At 36.3% G+C, this 23,643-nt stretch overlaps 1 protein-coding gene across 5 annotated transcripts in view; it reads left to right on the top strand.

Annotated features, from left to right (window-relative positions):
* Positions 1-22,167, top strand: part of gramd2aa (GRAM domain containing 2Aa) — a 29,450-nt gene extending 7,283 nt beyond the window's left edge. For 3 of the 5 annotated variants that reach the window (XM_046856918.1, XM_046856920.1, XM_046856917.1), the window contains 11 exons: positions 5,853-5,957; positions 10,503-10,560; positions 11,988-12,150; positions 14,194-14,297; positions 14,673-14,771; positions 15,177-15,248; positions 15,367-15,429; positions 16,019-16,199; positions 17,391-17,484; positions 19,114-19,221; positions 20,808-22,167. In XM_046856918.1, coding sequence (XP_046712874.1) covers positions 5,853-5,957; positions 10,503-10,560; positions 11,988-12,150; positions 14,194-14,297; positions 14,673-14,771; positions 15,177-15,248; positions 15,367-15,429; positions 16,019-16,199; positions 17,391-17,484; positions 19,114-19,221; positions 20,808-20,811 — 1,051 coding nt within the window. In that variant the 3' untranslated portion in view covers positions 20,812-22,167. Of the gene's footprint in view, positions 1-5,852; positions 5,958-6,746; positions 6,983-10,502; positions 12,151-14,193; positions 14,298-14,672; positions 14,772-15,176; positions 15,249-15,366; positions 15,430-16,018; positions 16,200-17,390; positions 17,485-19,113; positions 19,222-20,807 lie in introns of those variants that run through there. The other 2 variants (XM_046856919.1, XM_046856921.1) reach the window with 2 other exon arrangements.
* Positions 22,168-23,643: the final 1,476 nt, after the last annotated feature.

Below are 23,643 nucleotides of genomic sequence, written 5' to 3'. Positions count from 1 at the left end.
GGTGTGATGCAGCCCAATATGAAGTTGAGTTATTGTTAGCACAAGTGAAGTTGATTAGTTTCCTATCTTAGCAACTCCTAAAATGTTTGACTACTTTAATACCACAACAATTTGCTAAAAAAGGTCTTTCCTTAAAGAGCTACAGTTGGCATTTTATGGTGTGGAACATCAGTCACACAAGTCAGTTCCTATGATTGCATCAACAGCAGCTATAAACAGTCGTTCCCTCTCATTTGTGTAAAGTTAAAATTGCAATGTGTTGCATAGATACAAAAATACTTTCCCGTAGATGAAACATGTCAAGCTTTACCTTGGACTGTTAGAAAATGCTGGTACTAAAGATTCTTCCTTAAAATTGATTTTCTTCACAGAAATCTTAATTTAAAATGAATTATTATTGTATGTAGTTGCTATAGAAACAATAACATATTTGGAAGGAGCATTCTGCTGTTATAGAAAATGAATAAAATCTTTTAAAACAGAATAATAACTCAAAATTGATTAGTTAATCATTTTAATTCAAGAAAATTGCCATATAACCCAAATTGAAATAATGAAATATAGAGCTTTTGGAGGCTTTTGGTATTAATGATTTAATTAACGTTCATAAAGCATTTGTCTCAACTGTAGTCTGGCATTGACAGTGTTAGAGGGACCTTTTGAAGTCTCTCCAGCATTTATACAATTGAACAAAGGACTGTTGACATCTTAAAGAACAAAGTCCTGTGTGTGTGTGTGTGTGTGTGTGTGTGTGTGAGAGAGAGAGAGAGAGAGAAAGTGTGTGTGGGGGAGTGTGTTTTTCCTCACCACCTGGCACAACAAAGCCCTCATGGAAACAAGACCCATCGTAGTGAGCAAATACGTCCACCTGCTCGCCCCCTCGTACTCCACAAGCCCCTTTTAATAAGCATGTGGACAAGAGCTAAGTCTCATGTAGGCCATAAGCTCCTTCTTGATGACGTGAACAGATCTGTCCTAAGCGGTGAAGGTCAACCTGTGTTCCTCCCCTCCACGTGTTTACCAGGCTGCAGCATCACACGACTGCCACTAATCCATTTAGCCTAATATACTTAGCTTTTTTTTCCCGGCACACATCGCTTCCTCATATTGCACTCACCGTGAGCACAACTCGTTCACGAGGCAAAAACGTGACCCAGGAGAGTTAGAAGGAGATTGGTTTTCTTTGATTTTATTTATGTTGCGTCTGGTTTGGAATTCAGACTAAACAAAGTCTGTTAGAAAAACAGTAGCGGTCTCATGTGAGGCCATTGTTTTTATAACTTCTGTGCTGGGAGAAAACAATGCTGTATAAATGATCTCCGATACGAGACATAACACTAAAAACCTCAATAACATCAGTCGAAATGAATCATAGTAAAAATGTGAAGTCTGGAGAGATAAGATAAGGAAATGAGATGAGAATTATATCAATTTAATTAATTTAAATATAATTAATTTTGTTTTTTTGTGGTGCTGTGTTTCATTTAGCACTTTCTCTATTATTAATGATGGTGTATCACTTTACAGATCCACACTGAACATTTCTGTAAAAATGCTACCGAAAGTGCTTTATTACCACGACGCTACTGAATTCTGTATTCTGATTGGTTAGAGGGTATTAATTACAATTTCTAGAACCACAGCTGTGGCACTAGTTCTGGCTGCAAGACAAACCACAGGATTATGATAATACAATTGATGTATGGTTTCTACAGTAACAGTTTGCATGTATTTTGTTTAGCATTTTGGAAGGAGTCTCCACTGCGAGTGCTTTGTAACAGTCAGGGGTAAAGCTGTACGTTTTTAGACATGGGAGTCTTTTCTGGATTGCAGTTTCTTGGCAAAATGAAAGTGGGTTTTTATGTTTTATCAGATTTCAGAGCGGAAACTGAGAGGAAACCGTTTTATTACTGCTATAACAAGTGAGAACAGGAACTACTGTTTTGTTTTGTTTTGTTTTTTTTATGTTCCACAATATTAAACATAACTATAAATAAATAGAAACTATCATGTCTAATCATTTTGTAAATAATAAACAAATAAATAAATGGTAGCTGTGGTTTAAGTGGAAATATTACTTTAGAGCATGTTGTTATCAGATGATAATAAACTTTGGGGTTGGGCCACATCACAGAAAGGAAACGTTCTTTTCTGTGGTAGAACCTTTAAATGTTTTGTGTTGTGGAAACCTCCATCGCTGCTTGCAAAAAAACAGAGAAGATAAACTGTGAGAAGAGTGTTTCGTAGAACAAAATCCATTTTCTGGATTTCATCTTAATGGAACTTGTCTGTCAATGTGTCCAAGGACCACCTGCTTTGGTTGACATGGTAAACAACCAACCACAGGAAATCATGTGACATGACACAGAAAAGTGATTATGAAGACCTAAACTACTTCAGAGAAACATAATTTATTTAAATGTTTGTGTGAAAATATTATTGGTGTTCCAACTACAGTAATAAAGAGTAGAGCTGGAACTAATCATAGATTTTTTTTTCAACAGTCACAACATTCCTACATTTAACATTCGGGAAAAAAAGTTGTTAATTTCTACTCACTCAGTTCCTTGTGCAAGCATCCTGTACAAAGGATCTCTTTAAGTGTAGGCACACTCTAAAGACATTTGTGGCATTAAGCAGACGCCCTTGTCCAGAGCGACGTATAAAAGTGCTTTGAGGCTCTAGCAATGAATAAATCTACACTGGTATGCTAGATTACAAACTTAAGATAAATCTGACTACAACTCTTGATTTTTACAAAGCAAACTTGGAAAGGGCTAATTTAAGAGTTTCAGAAAGAGGTAGGTCTTCAACAATCGCTTGAATATACTTGGGCAGATTGAACACAAGTCTTGCAGCTGCGTTTTGGATAATTTGCAGTGGATGAATAGAGGAAGACCTGCCAGCAGAGAGTTGCAGTAGTCCAGTCTTGAATGTGTTTAGTTACACCCACTCCTCTTCATTTATTCTGCCCTACACAGTGCCATACACAGCATCATCTTTACAATGGGGTCAGACATGATACAAACTTGGAGATACTTGTACTTGTTTGTCAGTAGTAGATTAAATGTTTTACAACCCATTTAAAGGCAAAAGCTTTGGTTGCATTCGGTGTTTTTCTTTACCATGTTAGAAAAGTTATTTTCAATAAATTTTTACACATTTAAAATACCTGAATTTCATTGAGTGTCAGATGGATGAACACAAGTGAACAGTTTGATCAGTAACATAAGCCACATCTTTAGTTTATGATGAGATAAGGGCATGTCACAATGTATCATCGACTTCTCAGTCTCAGATGAATTCTCAGATGATATTTTTTTTATATAATGCTAGTTCAGATAAGCAAGCAACAGAGCAACGTCTATTTCATACAATTTGGTCTGTGTGGTCCGGTTCCCCACTCACCACTTAAGTTCCTGCCTAAAACTTGTTCCCATTATTGTTTGACTTGTAAAATATGTTGTTTTGTTAAATGTGTATAGAGACATGGTGGAATGTAAAATAAATCTTGAATGAAGTAGCAGAGGTTGCTAATGCCTGTTTTATGAAAAAAGACAAAACACTCGACAGGCTTAGAATGGTTACACCAACAAAAGCATAAATACTGCTTTTCACCAATGATTTGTTTGACTGATATTTTATTTACTGTATATATATATATATATATATATATATATATATATATATATATATATATATATATATATATATATATATATATATATATATATATATATATATATATATATATATATATATACAGTAAATAAAATATCAGTCAAACAAATCATTGGTGAAAAGCAGTATTATAACATAAATAAGCCACTAATGTACTTTACACAGGCTTTAATGAAAGTCACGTTACACACGGTGTAACTGGTAAAATATGTTGCGCTTCTTTTAGAAGCATAGTGGTATTTTGGAAATAGCATGCCACTGCATTCTCCCGGTATTACTGTGTGTGTGTGTGCGTGTGGAGACTGAGGATTATGTCATTATTTTATGATGCTCATTTCTAAGTTTCTTTGACTAACCCGTAACGCTGTTGCCAAGAAAAATAAAAAAGCACGAGTTTTGGAAACCTGTCTGTGCTTATATGATTTCTGTTGCAACTGGAGTTAGCGAGCTCTCCCTTCACCCAGACTCAACGCGTTACAACGGCTTGTATCTAAACAGTAGCCCACCAAGTAAGTCATTGTTCGCTGTCTTCCTCCTTCCTTTCACAACTACAGTGGTACCTTGACCTACGAGTGCATTAATGTACGAGTTTTCCGAGGTACGAGCGGTCACTCGGTCAATTTTTTTGCTTTGTTACGCTTGATGTACGAGCTCGAGACGCGCTGCTAGATGGCGAATCGAAGCCAGAAAGCGAAGATTGTGATGAAAATTAAGATAAGCAAAGAAGCAAAAGTAAAAATGTTAAAGTTTAGGGATACGTAGTGTACAGGAGTGATAGTAAAAAACTAGTTTTCCCTCCGCCTCCGCTTATCGCCTCTACCCCCTCCACACACACACACACACACACACACACACACACCCCACCTGCGTTTTCGTTAGCTCAAGTCGTCTCATCTCCAAGAAAAATACACTGAATTAAACCTTATTATATCTTTACATACTCTTTCTATTATGTTTTTTTACAAGATTTGTTATTTAGAAATGTATTTTCCAATTTAATAACATGAAACATAAAAACGGCGTGTCATTTTGAGGGTTGGAACGGATTAATGCCATTTTAAGTATTTTCAATATGGAAAACTGATTTGATGTGCGAGCAAATTGAGATACGAGCTCGTCCACGGAACGAATTAAACTCGTAGGTCAAGGTACCACTGTATTTCTCTCGGGAGTTTATTTTTTGTCATCGTCGTGCGCCACCGGTGGAAGTTTTTTCTCCCGAAGCCGTGCAGCTCAGAACACAGGTGAGGTGCGTTTTTTCGTTTCCGTTCGGAAATTTCATTGGTCTAATGTTATGGGGTTCAGTTTTTTTGCTTGAAGTTTGTGAAACCGGGAAAAACCCAGGAAAAATCTATATATTAGCCGCTTCGGTGTTTAAGTCACGGGGTTCAAAACGTGGGGAAAAAGTAGCGGCTTATAGTCATATGTATATATACATAAATATATAAATAAATAAATAAATATATATATATATATATATATATATATATATATATATATATATATATATATATATATATATATATATATAAAATACTTAAATTTAGTTTTGAGGGTGGGGTTTTTTGCCACTGTTGGCTTTCCATAGTTGCTCAATGCAAGAGCCTGAGCATGACCTTTGAGAATAGGTTAGCACCTTTTCCTGTACCCTTCTCTCATATCCCTTTAGAAGAGCGTCACCCTGCATGTTTCTAATATAAATAGAAGCAAGTTAATGGAATACACTCCAAGTGCTTATTTTGCACGCGAGCCGTGTCTCTCCTAATCCTCGATTGCTGTTTATTATGCAGCAGTGTGTCGAGTCTCTGGGGAGAATTAAGCAGTGAATCAAAAACAGGAAGAGGCCTGTCAATACACGCAGCAGTGACTCAATGTTACTTTAATGAAGGTGCCCAATTAGAGCAAGGAAGGGCATAGAAGGTGGAAGACATGCTGTTAATAGCTAATAAGTACATAAGTTCAAAAGTGCAGCACTCATGACACTATCGTTTTTGTTTTTTAAGTCTGATGCAGTATTTGATTTTAATTTTTTTATATACATGGCAAAAGCAAATGCTGTGTGTGTGAACTACAAGGGAAACAGCTTGTGGAACTGAGACATGGGGTGAGACACACACACACACACACACACACACACTTTCTGAGTCTGTCTTGTGCTTGTTATTATGCAGGTCAAGAACCATGAGTGACCAAACTGAGGATGTCAGCTTATTAACACCACGGGACACGCCAGAGCCCACGAAGGAAGAAGACACACACAACACTCAACACTTCCGGCAAGTCAAGACAAATGCTTCTTTAACTTTTAAAGAGATTTATACTTATTTACTGGCATTATAATTAAAATATAGAAAGTATCATCTTTTCAACATCTTTTCCAAACGTATTGCTCTTATTGAATTCGTTGATATCGTGGTTATGTGCTTTTCTTAAGGTGTGTTTATAAATTTTCTATAAGAGCAAATTTAGGAGAAGAGCTCTTTAATAGTAATAGTAATTTCTACAATTTTTATTGGAACTTGTATAGCAGATTGCCTTCTGTGTATTATTTAATAAATAAACATTATTTCACAAAGTTGTATAATTGTGAAAAATTTAAAGAAGTTTTCAATATGTTTATTGGTGTAGTTACATGAGGTTAATCATAATTAAATTAATTACTGCCTTTTTATTCATTTGCTATCTATTTTATTCATATTAAACCCTAAACCATAACGACCGCATAATGAATTCTATGCAAATGGATGTCATTTCATCCAACATTTGAAGCATAAAACATGACCACTAGAAGCAAAATTGTTACATTTTCACATCCTGGTTTTGGTTTTATTGTTCGTATAATCTTTAAAAGATTTTTTACCTTTATTTTAGATAATATAATATTAATAGCCCTTTTTTGTGTCTAGGTCTGTGTGAATCATACTTACATTAATTATTAAAAAAACAGTTTTAAATTGTTTAAATACTCTCTTACCAGAGATTACGTATTAAGTCAGATCCTGAATCACAATCACACCCTGCTCTGGTGATTTAAGTGCTCTGTTTTTTTTTTTGTTTGTACAGAACCCATTGTTCTGCTCACATTTTGTCATAATCTGAGCACACTGGGTATGAGTGGATTATGTCATAACCAGCCACAGAGCACATCACACGGTCTGCCGGATGTTTCAGCTCCTGATTTGGCTGGACAGCATGCTGCTGGCTGTCGCCTTTGAGCGCAGTGTACTTGCTGAGCTCCGTCCTAACAATGACTGCCGCCTTCACAGAGAGGCTCACTTCAGGCCTGTTTCAGCAGCACTGGGTTGGGTTTCACTTGATTTTCATTTGATGCTCTTTGGCCTTGGATGAATTATTGACAGCAGGTTGTTTGCTTGCTGGCTCAAGGACAGATTCACTTTCTCACGTAGCCTGTGCAGATTATCAGATGTCAACATCTTCAGCCCCAAAATAAAGAAGTGGCTAATGTGTTAGATTGAAGCCTACACAGGAAGGAACATCTCAAAAAACACCCAAGTTTCAGCTGCTCACATTATAATACATTTTGAGGACTGTTTTTTACAGGGTTGCACCATTTAAATCTTGTCTGTAAATCAGATCAATATTAGCCAGACATTTGTGAGCTCCAGTATGTAAGAGATGGCAGATTGTTTTTTTCTCAGAGTGTGTCCAGCTTGAGAACCCTTTCAAAGGAAACATACAAATAAGACACATCAAGTTTGTCCAGACGGGTTCAGAGTCTTTCTCTCAATAACCTGGAAGTATCAGAAACCAGACATAAGATAGAAATGCTTAAAAGATGACAAAATCTCTTTGTAATGAGACCGTGGAATAGGTAGATGGGAAAAATGGAAGTAATGAATATCCAGTTATTATCAAATATTATTCAAGTGATGGGAACTTGTGGAGGAGTTGGACACCTTCTGAACCCTTTAAAGTTCAACATTTATTTGAGGAACTCTCTAAACAAGGTTTTAAGTAGAAAATCATTAGAAAGCTGTCAATTTTTAATTCCCCAAAGAACTGTGTATAAATATACTTCCAACAATCCACATACCAGTTAGAGATGTAGCTGTAATAAAACATTTTCAACTGTAGGTGCATTTTTACTAGAGGAACAGTCCTCAAGAATTTGGTGGATAGTTAAAGGCTCTAGCTTTCGAAATAAATTCTACATAGTACTAGAACTCCAGTGATTAAAAGGGGCATTAATAAGCATAATGTGACAGTTGAGATGATCTGGTTGGTCACTCTTCAATGATCTACTATATATTCAGGCCAACAATAGGGTGGTTTGGTTTTAGTAAAGGTAGTAAAACCCCCTTTACAGTTTATTTTTACCAGATGTAGGCAGAACCATCCAAAGTTTACATCTCACAATTCTGACTTTTTAACTCACAATTGCAAGTTTATGTCTCACAATTCTGAAAAGAAAAGGCAGATTTGGGAGTTTGTATCATGCAATTCTTAGAAATTCGCAATAACCCTTTTTTTTAATGATTCATTGGTGGAAACAGGCTTCCATACCTACTTACATACTAAAATGTGTCTGCTATATGGAGAAAAAAAAATCCATATTTGATTAATGTCATTTCCACGGTCATGGCAACCTCTCTGATCAGTATTTCACAAAGATTGTATGGAACAATGCTCAGTTTAAAAAAGATAAGTTTCCTTGATTTCTTCAGTCCTGTAAACCTGGTGAATCAAAGATGGAAGGATTTTCTGATTTCTTACATAAATTTTTAATTTATCGTCTTAAATCAGGTAATTTCACTAGAAGTTTTAGGCCACATGGTGGTGTCCTGGAAGTCCTAAGTTTGACCTAATACCTTCTGGTCATTAGCTCCACTTCAGCTCCCTTCATGAGTTAAACATTATGTCCATGCATTAGGAAACATATGCCTTGGGATGCCACTGTGCTTTTTTTTTATTAAAGGTTCATAATAAAACTTACACATCAGAATGGCTTTCGAATACATCACCACATGTCTCGAGCTGTCAGCGCTCTATTACATAAAATAACCCCTGCGGCTGTCAGTGAAAAGCTGTATTAGGTTGCTGAAAGAGGATGACTAATGGAGCAAGACCTTGCCAGCTGCACTTGCTTCCTGTCAGCTAAAGTAAGGTCATATAGAGAAGAAGGTGACAGACTCTTTCAGGCAATAGACAAGCTGCTGCTCTGTTGGCTCACTGCCAGCACCCCCTGTCCTCCTAGTTGTCTCTGATAGGCTTTCTTGAGTCAGTGCAAGGACAAGTTGACTGATGACGTCTACAAGAAATTCAATACTGTTAAAGATCCAAGCGACACAGAGTGACACTATGTGCTTTTGTAGGGGATGTGATTTTTTTGCATGCTCCACAAACAAAAATAATTTTAAGGGCTTTTTTTAATTGCAGGGTAAATGCATTCACAAACATAGATAAGTAAAATTGTGAAAGTGAAATAAAATGCATTAACGTATGAAATGATAAATAAAAAAACAGGTAACACTTTATTTTACAATATATATATATATATATATATATACTATTCATTTTAGAATTGCCAAATATACAACAACTGCAAGTAATATTAGGCTTGCAGTATTAACATTAAATATTGCTATAAACAGATAGAAAGTAAATGTTTAATAACATTTAAAAGATTGCAATCATTGGAAAAAATTGCTGTGGTATAAGAGCAATACAATGCTTCAACAATGCTTAGAAAGCTCTAAAACCTACAAACCTTTAATAGGACAACACCAATTCCAAAAGAATTGGGACACTGCGAAATGTAAATAAAAACAAAATTTGATTTGCAAATTAAAAGTCCATATTCTATTTACAGTAAAACAAAAAACATATATGTTTAAACTGAGAATAGAATATTGACTTATGAGATTTGAAAATCATTGCAATGTTTAAACTGAGAACCATTTTAAGGGGAATTTAATGGCCAGAACAGGTTTTAAAAAAGTTGGGACAGGGCAATGTTTACCACTTTGTAGCATCACATCTTCTGTCCGTATTAATATGGGAACTGAGGAGACTAGTTGCTGAAATTTTGGGAGAGGAATGTTGTCCCATATGTGTCATACAGGATTGTAGCTGCTCAACGGTTCTGGGTGTCCATTGTTTTATATTTTGTTTTATGATGTGCCAAATGTTTTCAAATAGTGAAAGGCATATGGACTCCTCTAACAGTCCCTCTCCTCTTTAGTCCGGAGGACATGGTGTCAGAACAGTTTTCCACCTGGTCATCCAATATTGTTTTTTTTCCAAGTCTCTTTGTGAACAGAGATTTCTCCAGATTCTTAAAAATTCGTAAATGATGAGATATTTTGTCTTTGCAATTTTATGTTGAGGAACATATTCGAAATTGTTCCACAATTTGTAGACACAGTCTTTAACAGATTGGTAATCTTTGCCCATCTTTATTTATGATAGTATTTATACCCAATCATCTTACTGACCTGTTGTCAATTAACCTGATTAGTTGCAAAATGTTTCTCCAAATGTTTAAATTTAATAACACTTTCTTTATCCAGACTTTTGTTGCCCCGTCCAAACGTTTTTGTCAGACGTGTTTTTTTCAGACATGCCATCAAATTCAAAACAACCTTATTTTTCCCCTCACAATGGTACTTTTTCATTTTCCACATTGTCCCAACTTTTTTGGAATTGAGTTTGTAGTCTCAACAATAACTCTGATTGACTGGACCTCCAGTCTAATCACTTTGGTTTACTACTATTAGACATTTTACTTAGCTGAGCAACCAAAACAAGTTTATAGCACTTAATTGTCTTTAACAAGCTTCACCTTTCTCCTCAAATACCAGGGTGCATCTGTTTGACGATCTGTCCTGCGAGGATGTCAAGAAAGTCACCAGAGGCTCAGTGAGTATATGGATGTATAATTAATCTAATATTTTCAAAGCTATTGAATTAGGATAGTAAGACAGTATTAATGGTGGGTGAAAATCTTTATGTAGGAACACAACAAACTGTGCACTTTCTTTAAAAAAAATGCTGCACCTCTTCTGACTACTCTCTTCTATTCTCAGATTAGAGCTAAGATAAATAATTATCAATGTATGTAATTAAATAGACCCCCAAGGAGCTGTTGCTGGCCTTATTTACATTCCTCACTCTTGTAACTACACCTCTCCTAATACTGCAGTTATTGAATAGTAATTGAGTTCTGTGTTTTAACGTGAATAACTGAATCAACTTAATATAAGTGATTTCAGTTTTTCCCCCACAGATGTGTCAGAGAAAATATTATCCTTTAACGCAGTAGATCACTTTTGCAAATTTCACAGATGAGCTCATGTTGATGTAACCAGCCATTGCGTTTTATGAGGGGACGAATGATGGGCTTTTACTCTACATGTTTTACTGTAGAGCATTTCATTGTTAATTTAAGTTATTTGAATTTCATTTGAAGCTATATTTAGAATTAACTAAGAGTAACTGTCTTACCTGGTGTGTTTTTATCGGTTAGGTTTTATCACCTTGAAGTCATGTGACTTTTGAGTCACTTTTAAAAAAAAAAACCACTTTTGCACAGTAGCCTGTTCAGGAAGGAAGTCATTAAGCTGTCTCAGCTCTATAGCACTCCTAAAGCTATGATATGAATAAAATGTGATTAAACGTTAACTTGTATGTTACGCAGCTGACACACTCAGCCCATCTTTGGTCGAAACACTGGTGTGTGTGTGAGACAGGAAGCACCAGTGTGGTAGAGAGTTCACACGCTGGTGCAAGCCTGCAAGCATTTTCCGCTGAGGTGCAGTGGGAGTATCTGCTGCAGGTCTACAGCGAGAGAGAGAGAGAGAGAGAGAGAGAGAGAGAGAGAGAGAGAGAGAGAGAGAGAGAGAGAGAGAGAGAGAGAGAGAGAGAGAGAGAGAGAGAGAGAGAGAGAGAGAGAGAGAGAGAGAGAGAGAGAGAGAGAGAGAGACTGCAGTAAGCAAGAAAGGGGAGGGAGATAAAGGAAGTGAGCTAGAGAGAGAAAAAGAGATAGGAGAAAGCTAAAAGTAAGAAGGTAGAGGGGAAAGAAAGAGAGACAGAGAGAATTGGTGAGGTCCTTGTGAAACTAGAGTAAGTGGAGGTAGGATCAGTTCACAGGAAAGAGAGAAAGCGATATGGGGTACATATGACACACTGACCACACACGCACACACACGCACACACACACACACACACACACACACACACACACACACACACACACACACACACATACACTCATTCTCTCTCTGAGCCTGAGAGGCACAGTGTGTGTTGTTGGTGCCAGTATTGTCAGCATGCTGAATTTGGTGCAGAGCTCCCGGCCGCTGAGAGAGAAAAGTAGGCTGCAGGGAAGTTGTGTGCACGAGCTCATCTCTCTCCCTCCGGCCTCATCCTCTTCCCAGACCGTCAGCAAGTACAACTCACAGTACCATAAACTCTTCCACAACGTCCCCAAGGAGGAGAACCTTTTGAAGGGTGAGTCTAAGTGTGTATCTCTGTGGGCTAATGTCACTTCTCTGCGTTGTCTTCAGATTCCTCGATCTTCACAGGAGCAGTTAATATTTTAACGTTTTTTACAGAGAAACCTGAGGTGACTTCTGTGTCAGTGCGATTGGGTTCAAAAGTGCAAAATCTCTTTGTATAGCATTAAATACATTTAGTTTATTAGGTTTCACAGAAAGAAGTTTAAAAGTCGGTCTGTTTCTTTAACTTCTGTAACTCTCCTTTATGAATTCTTAATTTGTAATATTCTCTTTTATTAATATTTTGTAATATCCTGACATAATCGTTATATCTCAAATGTAACTGGGTTCCCAGTCGACCTGCTTCCCAATCCCACCTCGGTCTCCGCACTTCACACGTGACCATTAGGGTCAGGGTTCTATGAATAATTGTTGATATCATTTACCCTGATAAATGCTCTTGCATTCATCAACAAAGTTTTCAGGGAGACTCTGAACCATTATATCTGCCAATTAAGATGCCATTTCTTTTTTTCGCAACTCACCAAAGGAACATTGAAGTTCCTGGTGACAAGGAGTTTACGTGATTATGTGCCTGATCCTGAGGCTTAATTCATAATGAAATTTGATGTCTTTTATACATCAGATTGTGGTATTGCTTCCACAATCTCCAGTGCCCCAACAAAAGTTGTATGTTGTGTTGTTTTATAGGGCAGCAAAAATCTTGCTTTTTCAAGATTGGGACTTGCTATCCACCCATACCAGCTTGTTTCATCCCTTGCCCATTCCCTCTCACCTATGGCCCCATCTTTGATTGGAATTTGTTTCGAGTTTGCTAATGTCCTCAGGGAGGGTGGTGATACTGATCATTGTGGAGTGGTTTCTTGGAAAGCTTGTATGTTTATTTCTCTGCTTAAACTTTTTTTGGTTAAAAAGACCAAGTTTCTTTAAAGTTTACGAGTTGTTTTTGAAGCTTGCTGTCACCTCTTGGGGGCTGTGATTCGCCTATGTGAAGATTTTTTATCCTGAACCTACAGGCCAGACTGAGTCAACCAACTCCTTTACCCAGATGCTTTGTTTTGATGAACCCTTGATGTTGTTGGAATACTCTCACACCCTCCTGTTGCATTTTTCAAGGGGCATTCATTGAGTCAATTCTTCACTTATGTTTGCAGAACAGAAGAAAGTAGGGGTTTCCCAAAAGAGCAGCTTCTGGCAGAAAGTATGAAGCTGCTATTCAGATGACGTTTCTCACAGCCAATCCTAGGAGGCATCTGGGCCCAACCTTCATTAGGCCCCCATTGTCAATTGGACCTTTTAAAATCCTTAGGACTATCAATCCATTGGCCTATTAGCTAGCTTTCCCAGTACCATAAAAATCAATCCCAGTTCTATGTATAACCTGGTGACCTGCACTCACCTATCCCCTACTCACTCTTGTATTATTGATGGAGCTCCAGCCTTAATTCTGCGACATATCCTACACTCTCACTGCCTTCTGATAATCTGAAAAGATTTCAAATGGGGAATTAAAATATTACAGAGAAAAAAAAATGTTTGGACTGGTCAGACATGTCAATTTCACAGTGTGAAGGATTTTCCCAGACTGCCACTCATATTATTATATTATATTATATTATATTGATTGAAGTATAATGTCATGTTTTATGCAGTGTGTGACTAATTGTAATGTGTCAGCATTTACTTTACCTTTTGCACACAATGCTACTTTAGAAAATACAGAATTCTTTGACACAAACAAGTCATGGCCACATGGTAAATATTAAAAATTGCTGCGATGGTCAAAGGAATGTGAATAGAGATATGTAGCCTCAAGTTTTGAATAAATCTGTAGCTGTATCAAAACATTCGATCCGAGGTTTTGAAATCAGGCAGTTTGTTTTATGGCTTCTCTGTTTTATTGCTTTTCATCACTTCATCAAGTCGTACTCTCAGTTCAGCCAGTTATACTGACATAACCAAATATGTCTATAAGGCATCTCTCTCTCTCTCTCTCTCTCTCTCTCTCTCTCTCTCTCTCTCTTTCTCTCTCTAGTGTACTCCTGTGCTCTTCTGCGAGACATTCTGCTACAGGGCAGACTCTACATCTCCCAAAACTGGCTGTGTTTCTATGCCAACATCTTTGGAAAGGACATTAAGGTATGCAGAAGAATTTCTGTTAAACCACATCATCATTATGTCTGCCATCTTAATCTTCACCACTGCCTACTTCCTCTCACCAACTGTGATACATGTCTTACACACTGAGTCACAGATCATGATAATAATGTGCTTTACTTATTATTAAGCTGTAAACAGAGATCTGTGAAAAGTTTTAATCCTGGCTCTGAGCCATAGCTGCTTTTTGTGCTCTGTTAAACAAGGTAATGCTACACAGCCTCTTTTGTGCTGCTTGTTGGGCTCTTGACCCACAATTTCTGTCTTTTGCTCTCTCTCTCTCTCTCTCTCTCTCTCTCTCTCTCTCTCTCTCTCTCTCTCTCTCATTTCTTAATTGGTCTGACTCTCTGTGTGCAGGTGTGCATCCCCATAGTGTCTGTTCGATTGGTAAAGAAACACAAGACAGCAGGGCTCGTCCCCAACGGCCTGGCCATCACCACAGACAGCAGTCAAAAGGTGTGTATATGTGTGTATGTGTGTGTGTGTGTGTGTGTGTGTGTGTTCATTTAAATAAATACATACATTGAACTCTGTGCATTATAAAGAGATTTTCATTAATTGTATGTCCATTTCTTAAAGTACTTTTGTGATTTTCTGTTTATTTATTCTTTGACACTGTTACACGATCAGTAAGATGATTGTAGTTTATAGTAATAAATAATGGCAATGTTTTAACATACATAAAAACAGCAAAAATAAGTTATGGTGAAGTGTACAGAGGATTTGCAGATTGATAAAAAAATGGTATTTGAGTTGCACAGTTTTAACCTTTAAGCCTCAGTCTGCCACTTGGTGACATAAATCATAAGCTGTGAGTTTATTTTTGGATTATATAAGTGTGGGCTGTTTTTTTTCTTTCAGTATGTCTTTGTGTCTCTGCTGTCCAGAGACAGTGTGTATGACGTGCTGAGGCAGATCTGTACACACTTACAGGTAAAAAGAACATACACTCATTCTGTCTTGAGTGCTGATTGTTTACTTATGCAAATTTCCATTGTAATGTAAAAAACATCTGGTTTGCTTGATTTGTCTTGAAACATTTGTTATTAAGGTCAACGGCAAAAAGAGCCTCAGCTTTAAGCAGTACATGGAGCAGCCAGCGTCTATATCTCTGGTAAGCCTTTAGCCATTTCAGCACAACTGTTCCACACTTTTATAATCATTAGGACTTACTTACTCAGTAATGACGAATAAAGATTTAAATGCACCAGGGCATGTTGTCATGGGAAAATAATCAACGAGAGAGCAATGTAGAGTTAAGAATTTTTATTCTTTGAGAGTTTTATTGCTTTTACACCACAGCAGTTAGACAATGATTTAACTTATCATTACATTGTACTTTTTTGTTGAATGCCCATGCAACAAACTAGTTCCTGCCACAATTATATACAGTGCCCCACCTCTCAAGGTTAATGAGGCAAAATGTCAGTGTGCTGACATTAAAGACTCTTTACCTTCCATGAATGCTAAATAAACAACTATACGTACTATACATCTCTTCATTAGATTTAAATATTAACATTAATATAAATCTACAGTTTGGATTAAAGCCTCTTGTTATAGTAAATGAATCAACACCTTCTGACCAATCAGATTCGAGAACTCCACATCGTTGTGGTGTCATTTTATAGATAGAGCTGAGCTTGTGGGAGGCCAACAAAAATGAAACACTTGTTCAGATTAACATTTTAATACGTGTGTAGGATGAGTTTCCTGTCCCTGATGAGTACCAAATGACTGTGGAGGAGTTTACCCCAATGTTGAAGTGGAGGAGGAAGCCGTCAGTGGCGTCTGTCTCCTCATCCCTGCCTGATCTACTAGGAAACTCCACCAGCAGCCTGAGTCCCGTGGAAACGTCGTTTCAGTCCAGCGAGCCTCTCCAGGGTGAGCAAAGAGCCAAACACACACTCACACAATATATCAAACACGGCAAATCAAATCAAGGCTGCGTGTGTTTCATTTTACAAGGTTAGTGGGGAAATGGGGGTATGTTTCTAGATCTGCGATAGCAGTTCTGCGCACTGTTTTGTAGCACGTGCTTAACATTTAAACGTCTGTCAGTCAGGAACATCGACAATCGAGTGATAATCAGACATGTGGCTCATTTGCATTGCCTTAGGGCAGATTTACTGCAACACAAATAGCTGTCAAAACATTGATGTTTGTCCTAATAAAAAAATCTGCAATATCTTTTAAATAAATTGTATGGAGTCTATATGTTGTGAATAAAAATTAGCTTGCTTTTTTTTGCCACTGTGATAACATTTAAAATGCTTTCAATTATTAGAAACACCCTATAGTGCAAACTACAGACTGCAGATCAGATTCAAATTGTTTTATTTATTTATTTATTTATTTATTTATTCTTTTTTTTGTTTACTTTTAGCACCAAATTTAGTTAATTAGGTAACATTTAAAAAGGTAGAAAGCAGTCTTCACACAGGACAATATTTGCTTTATATTTTCTTGATATAAGAGAGTATTAATATGTTTACACTGTTGTGACATTTGGGTGGTATGAGCATTTAGAAGAAAACAAGTTGGAGGTCACTCAGGTCAGGTAGGCAAGCCACCATATTTATTACATTAACAAATGGGTATAAAATGTAATGACTGTAACACTGTAACATGGTATAAGTTTAAATAATAGACCAGTAGAATGTACTACTGTATATACTGATTGTCATATGTCTGGATTTATGTATTAACCTGTGTCATCTCCAGTCCAGTCCTTATACAATATAGGATAACAGATGGATTTCAACTTCCTCAAAAAAAAAAAATTGTCTGTATTTGTTCAACAACATGTGTTATGTAGGAAGGAGGGGTGGAAGGAATGGAGGGAGGATTAGGCTGGATTTAAAAAAGAAGAGAGGATAGATGAGAGTTGAATGATTTATGAAATATAAAATTAAATAATATTAAAATGAAAATTACATTGTTAATTGAAATCTGCAGGTTGTGTAATAGTAATCAACTGAATTACACACTTTAGAAAATCACATGTATTGGTGTCGTATCAGCTCCTCTACTCATGCTGCGTGTGTGTGTGTGTGTGTGTGTGTGTGCATGTAGAGAGAGCTCTAGAGTCCGAGAAGATCCTCCTCACAGAGCCTGTACCAGAACTGGGCCAGATGGAGTACCAGCTGATGAAGTTCTTCATCCTGCTGTGAGTTTGGCTTGTTTTCTCCGTGTCCTTATGTCCGCTCAGGATGATCACCCGCTTCATTGCTTATTTTCACAGGAAAAAAAAAATCACTTCTCAAACCTCTGATTTCGACACATTATGCCTCATGGGAGGTTGTGCTTTTATGTAAAATGGATTATTTCCTATTGTCATACTTTATATTAAGTGTCAGATTGGGTAATATTCCTCTCAGGACTATATTTAAATGGCCTCATAGGAGTAGTTGTAGATTTGACTCAGTTAGAGTGTGAATTGGGTAATAAAGAACTCGGTCTGTTTTAAATCGCAAATAATCAATTCAGTTTGGAAACATTGAGGAAGCCTTTAAACAATTCCATCTGAAGCACACTCGAGTGGTTCATTAGTGTAGTTTCAATCCTTTAATGTGACCAATCATGTGGATTTCTTTTCAGTGTCCAGCTGAATGTGACTCATTCTTAAAAAAACAAGTGAGAGTTTTCACACACCTTTACAGGTATCTCTGTTGTGAGGACATGGTTTTTAGAACAAATATAACATGTTAAAAAACAAAGTATGCCTTCATTTTACTCTTTAAGGCTCTGACCCAGTTTATCCCATCTGCTCTCTGGCATTTGTTAAAACACTAGTAAACAAAAGATACACATTTTTAATCAATATGTCTAATTACAACCTTAATGAATGATCATTAAAAGGCCATTGTTGATTATGTTCAGTCATGTAAGTTCTTTATCTTCATAAATTTAGAAAGAAAGAAAGAAAGAAAGAAAGAAAGAAAGAAAGAAAGAAAGAAAGAAAGAATTTTAATTAATTCAAATTAAAATAAAGACAAAATGACAGAAGGAAAAAAGAAAGTAGAGGAACCTAGTGGGGTCTTCGGTTATTTCCCATCTCAGGATTGAACTTTGTTTTGAAGTGCTTTTCTAATCACCATTGTTGCATGGAGTAAGTGATTCTTTTTTTTTTTTTTTTTTAGCTCAAACCAATCTGAATATTCATGAGAAAGGAATTTCTTCTCAGAATTAACATTCACTGTTTTTTTCCCAGCATCCTGTATGAACTGTAGAGACTGTTGAGCATAACAATAAACAATTTTTTAAATACTGAGACCAGCATGTCTGGCATCAACAATCACACCTCAATCAAATCACTGAGATTCCGTGTCCTTATGTCCGCTCAGGATGATCACCCGCTTCATTGCTTATTTTCACAGGAAAAAAAAAATCACTTCTCAAACCTCTGATTTCGACACATTATGCCTCATGGGAGGTTGTGCTTTTATGTAAAATGGATTAAGGGAATCACATGTCCTGTGTCAGCGTGATGTATTGTGACTGCACCCTGTATTATTATTATATAACCTTTTTGATTAAATGTTTATAAATTAAAAAAAAAAGTATGAATTTTATGAAGCATTAGAATATACAAATGTGGGGTATTGGTCAGACACGTTTATATTAAATGTAATATTTCTATATTTAGATAAAATGTAATATTTGTTCATTTGCTCAAATGTATTATTTCTTGAATTTGTTGTAAAAAAGGAAATAACCATCAATGTGTTTAAAACCTTTGAACAATTAATATTTTTATTGGACTTATCTTTGACTGAACCGCTGCTCTCTTGTTCAGAATAATCCTCCTAATCGTGTCCTCGTGTTACCTGGCGTTTCGTGTGTGCAGTCTGGAGCAGCAGCTTTCGTTCCTCAGCAGCAAAGCAGCACTTCCCCTGCAGGAGAGGTGAAACTTTCCTCCTCTGTGTCCTGTTCTCATGCAGAATACACACTGAGCTCAAAACTGATATGTCTAGAGGGTGCAACTTACAAGAGCAGCAGTGCAGCCAGGACCAAAGTCCGTTCGATGGGTTTAAAAGCATATTAGATACATATTATACAATATAATGACCTGCAAATGAATTGCATCAGGAATCAATACATTTACATTAAAAGCTCATAATTTACATGACACAAGCGAATTAAAGTGGGAAAGCTGCAGATAAGAAGTAAAGGAATTCAATTCCTCAATAAGATCATTTAAAGAACACTACTTTAAAAACAAATGATTAAAAATACTGTATTATTAAAATTAAAACATGATTTTAGTTATCTACCAAGTAAAAAAAAACACAGCGGATCATCCGTCTCCATACCCCCTGTCCTCTACATCTGCCTCTTTCAAACCAACTACCTGCATGTCTTCCCTCACCACATCCATAAACCTCCTCCTTGGTCTTCCTCTTTTCCTTCATCCTGGTGGCTCCATCCTCAGCATTCTCCTACCGATATACCCCATGTCCCTCCTCTGCACATGTCCAAACCATCTCAATCTCACCTGCCTCACCTTCTCTTCAAAGCATCCTATATGCTTTCCCTTTAATAAACTCATTTCTAATCCTGTCCATCCTTACTCCCAACAAAAACCTCAACATCTTGTGCTCTGCTACCTCCAGCTCCACCTCTTGTCCTTTATTCAATGCCACTGTCTCTAAACCATACAACATCGCAGGTCTCACCACAGTCCTATAAACTTTCCCTTTCACTCTGCATAGAGGTCTTTTATTCCTCTATTCCTCACATATCACAGCATTACTGCATTTACTCAATGATATTTTTTCAATTTAACAACATTATTTTTTCAATTCAACAATATTTTTTCAATTTAATAAAAGAAACCATGTATTTAAAGCAAGCTAGTTCCTATAACTAGTGAGTGCACTTGTTACAATAGTTTTAAACAGTTGTTCCCTCCCCAGGTTTTGTTTTGTTTTATTCTTATTAGAGAGCAAGCAAAAGCAAAGTCCCAACTTTTCTGTCTGCATCGCTTACTGACTATTACAGTGTTACAAACTGGAGACTCCTTCTATAAACATCTTTTATTTCAGCCATAGATTATTCTGGAGCATCTGCTATTTTAGTGTCTGTCTATGTCCTAATTTTGTCCTAATTTTATCCTAATTTTGTCCTAATTTTATCCTAATTTTGTCCTAATTTTATCTTAATTTTATCCTAATTTTATCCTAATTTTACCAAATTGCTAGTCACTTTTTATTAATGCAGTTTATTATTAATAATATTTGTGGAAAAGAGTTTACATTTTTTCAACAGTTGTTAATAAAATGCCTGCTTGGTTAACTAGTATATAAAATAATATTTTACATCGAATGAATGCAATACACTTTATTATATTGATTCATTTGAGTAGTCGATTAAATTGGCACACACATTTGAGCCTAAACAAACTTGCAGTCCGACACTTACATACTCTTTCATTTGACCATTGTTGAGACTGTTATAAATGAAGTTGAAACATGTTCTGCATTGGTACAGGTAGCTGATGGTGTCGGGACTGCTCCGACATGATGGACATTATGGACATGATGCAGGCTGTGAGTTTTGCTAGAGAGACTAAATGAAGATGGGATGCAGCACTGCAGGTTTTTCAGAGCTGCTCGACTGGAGGAAGTGAACCACAGGTCATGTAATGAGCACTTTGGAGTATCCGTCTGCTGGAACAGAAACGGGCCTTTGAAGGAACTACAGCAGGAATATTATTTGTGATCTAGTTGGCTCTTAATGTCTGGGATTGAACAACGTTCCTTCATTCTTTGACTTGTTCAAGCACACAGTGTGATAAATGAAGGCAGGTATGTCTCACTGCTCATTGTGATTGCTGCCTAAAGTCATTATGGAATTTTGCAGGTGAGAATAGAGAAAGAGTTAAAGGTCTAAACACTGAAGTGTTTTAAATATGCAAATATGACTTACACTCTCTAACCTGTCAAACTCCTGAAAGCTCCTGAATTATGACATTTTTATTTTTAAACTCTGCACATTTCCAACAGTTTCAATTCAATTGTTGCTGAATCGTTCCTCATCACTACTGAATAACAAGCTTTACAGGAGTTTACTGGGTTAAAAACTAAATGTATTTATTTCCTCAAGCTGTAGCATATGTGTGTTGCTTTCAGGACGGATATTACACTCACCACACATTAACACAAAAGCAAGCATGCTTTTATCAATGTATTTTATAGAAGACAATAATGTGAAGCTGGATCACCTGACTAAGTGCATTATACACAGGTTATTCTGTTAGCAAAAAAGCTAAACAAACCTTTCTAACTTCTGCACTGTTTACTGTTTTCTCTCTCTCTAGGAAATATAATCCTGTTTTATATGAACATGTTTCTCAGTAACTGCTAAATCTGCACATTTACTGTATGCTAACTGTGAATGCATTTTATATAAACACGTAGAATATGTTTAAATGACACACTGAACCAATACTTTGTGGGTGTCAAGGATGAAAGTCAATGGATTTTAAGGGATTACAGGAATAAAGTGTAATAGAACATTACACTTAACAAGTAATATTTATTATTATTATCATTATTATCATTGAGAACTCCAGGCTGTAATGTGATGATCAGGGTTTTAGTTTTTTACAGATTTTCCATGTTAAAACTTGCTGCTCACACTACAGGACGTTGCTAACCTTTCTGAACCTGTAAGGAAGAATATATATATATATATATTTACAAGGAGAAAAGCCATGTATTATAATTTATACAGTCGTCAGAGCAAGATTTTACTTAAATGCTTAAACCTCACCTTTGTGAACTGAAAAGTAGGAATTAATGCAGTGTTGAAATGAAAACATTTTCAATAAAACAGATTTTTCAAATAAGTAGTCGGTTAATGTTGTTTTTTAATCTGTTAAATTAATTTTGATGTGCAACCTGCTATAATAATTCATAAGATAAAGAGATCAGAGATGAATTCTACTATAGATAAAATGGACTATTGGTGTACCAGCGCCAATTGGATCCCACTTCATGTGGAGTTTGGACATTGGACTTCTTTGAGTGTTTAAAGGCTCTGGCATGGAGAAGCTGGTGTTGGATCTGTGATGATCTTAAATGTTGAGCTATTTTACAAGTTGCTCAGTCGCTCCTAGTTTTATAACCACAAATGACTGTATAAGACTGTGGAAAGATCATTACTCATAATCATAATCTACTCCAGTGCTCATGTTAGTTCTCATTTTCCAGTGGTCTGTACTGGTTAAAGATTTATAATCATACTCGATGTTACCCAAATGAGGATGGGTTCCCCTTTTGAGTCTGGTTCCTCTCAAGGTTTCTTCCTCATAACATCTAAGGGAGTTTTTCCTTGCCACAGTCGCCATGGCTGCTCATCAGAGATAAATACACACCATTCACCTTAACTCTTACAATTCTGTAAAGCTGCTTTGAGACAATGTCTGTTGTGAAAAGCGCTATAGAAATAAACTTGACTATTAGTGATCCACTAAGCCATATTTACTGCAAACATGATTATTCATATTTATTTGTGTTCTTCATCTGTGTACATTCTAATAAATAATTAACATTTGACAGACATGTGCAAAATATAATCCATGATATCCATTAGTTTCATACATCTGTACTGTTATTCAGCCTACTCCAGAGCAATATTATAATGTTTAATTTATTACTAAATGGCATTTTAAAAGTTTATAGCTCGTTAGTAAATTAATTACTTACTTTATAGCAGCTATATGCCCCATATTATATTACTTTCCAGAAACAGCATAAACTCCAGAATAAAGATTCTTTTCTTAACAAAAAAGGTCACCACACCAACCAGTGATGAACTTGGCAAAGCTATTCAACTGCCTTTTCTCCCCAAAAATGCAAATTACACACATTTTTAATTTAGAATATATACGCTAAAAAAACTGCAACCGAATCACTAAATCCATGCTGTTATATTCCTACTTGTTAAACACCACTTTTTGTATTTTGTTTAGAATGAATCTTTGATTGTGTGTCCCCTTTTGAGAGTATGAGCTGTTACTATAGAAACAATACCATATTAAAACAAGTGCGTTAATCTAAACTTGTGGTTGATGTTTCTGGCTGAACTGCTGATGGAGCAGTACAAAAAATAATGTACACCTTCTGACCAATCGGATGCAAGAATGCAGCCAAACCGTGGTGTAACCTAGTCTTCTGTTTAACACTCCTAATGGTCAGGCTTTAAATAAATATGCAAATGGTCAATAAAAGATGTGCTTATTTGCATATTATACATTCTCAGTTCAAGTAAATAATGATTACATAACATCTCAAAGCCTAAAACAAATCTGTGATGAGAATTT

This window comes from Silurus meridionalis, chromosome 9 (genome assembly GCF_014805685.1).
Source record: "Silurus meridionalis isolate SWU-2019-XX chromosome 9, ASM1480568v1, whole genome shotgun sequence".
NCBI classification, from domain to species: domain Eukaryota; kingdom Metazoa; phylum Chordata; class Actinopteri; order Siluriformes; family Siluridae; genus Silurus; species Silurus meridionalis.
This window is presented reverse-complemented; position numbering and strand designations above follow the sequence as displayed.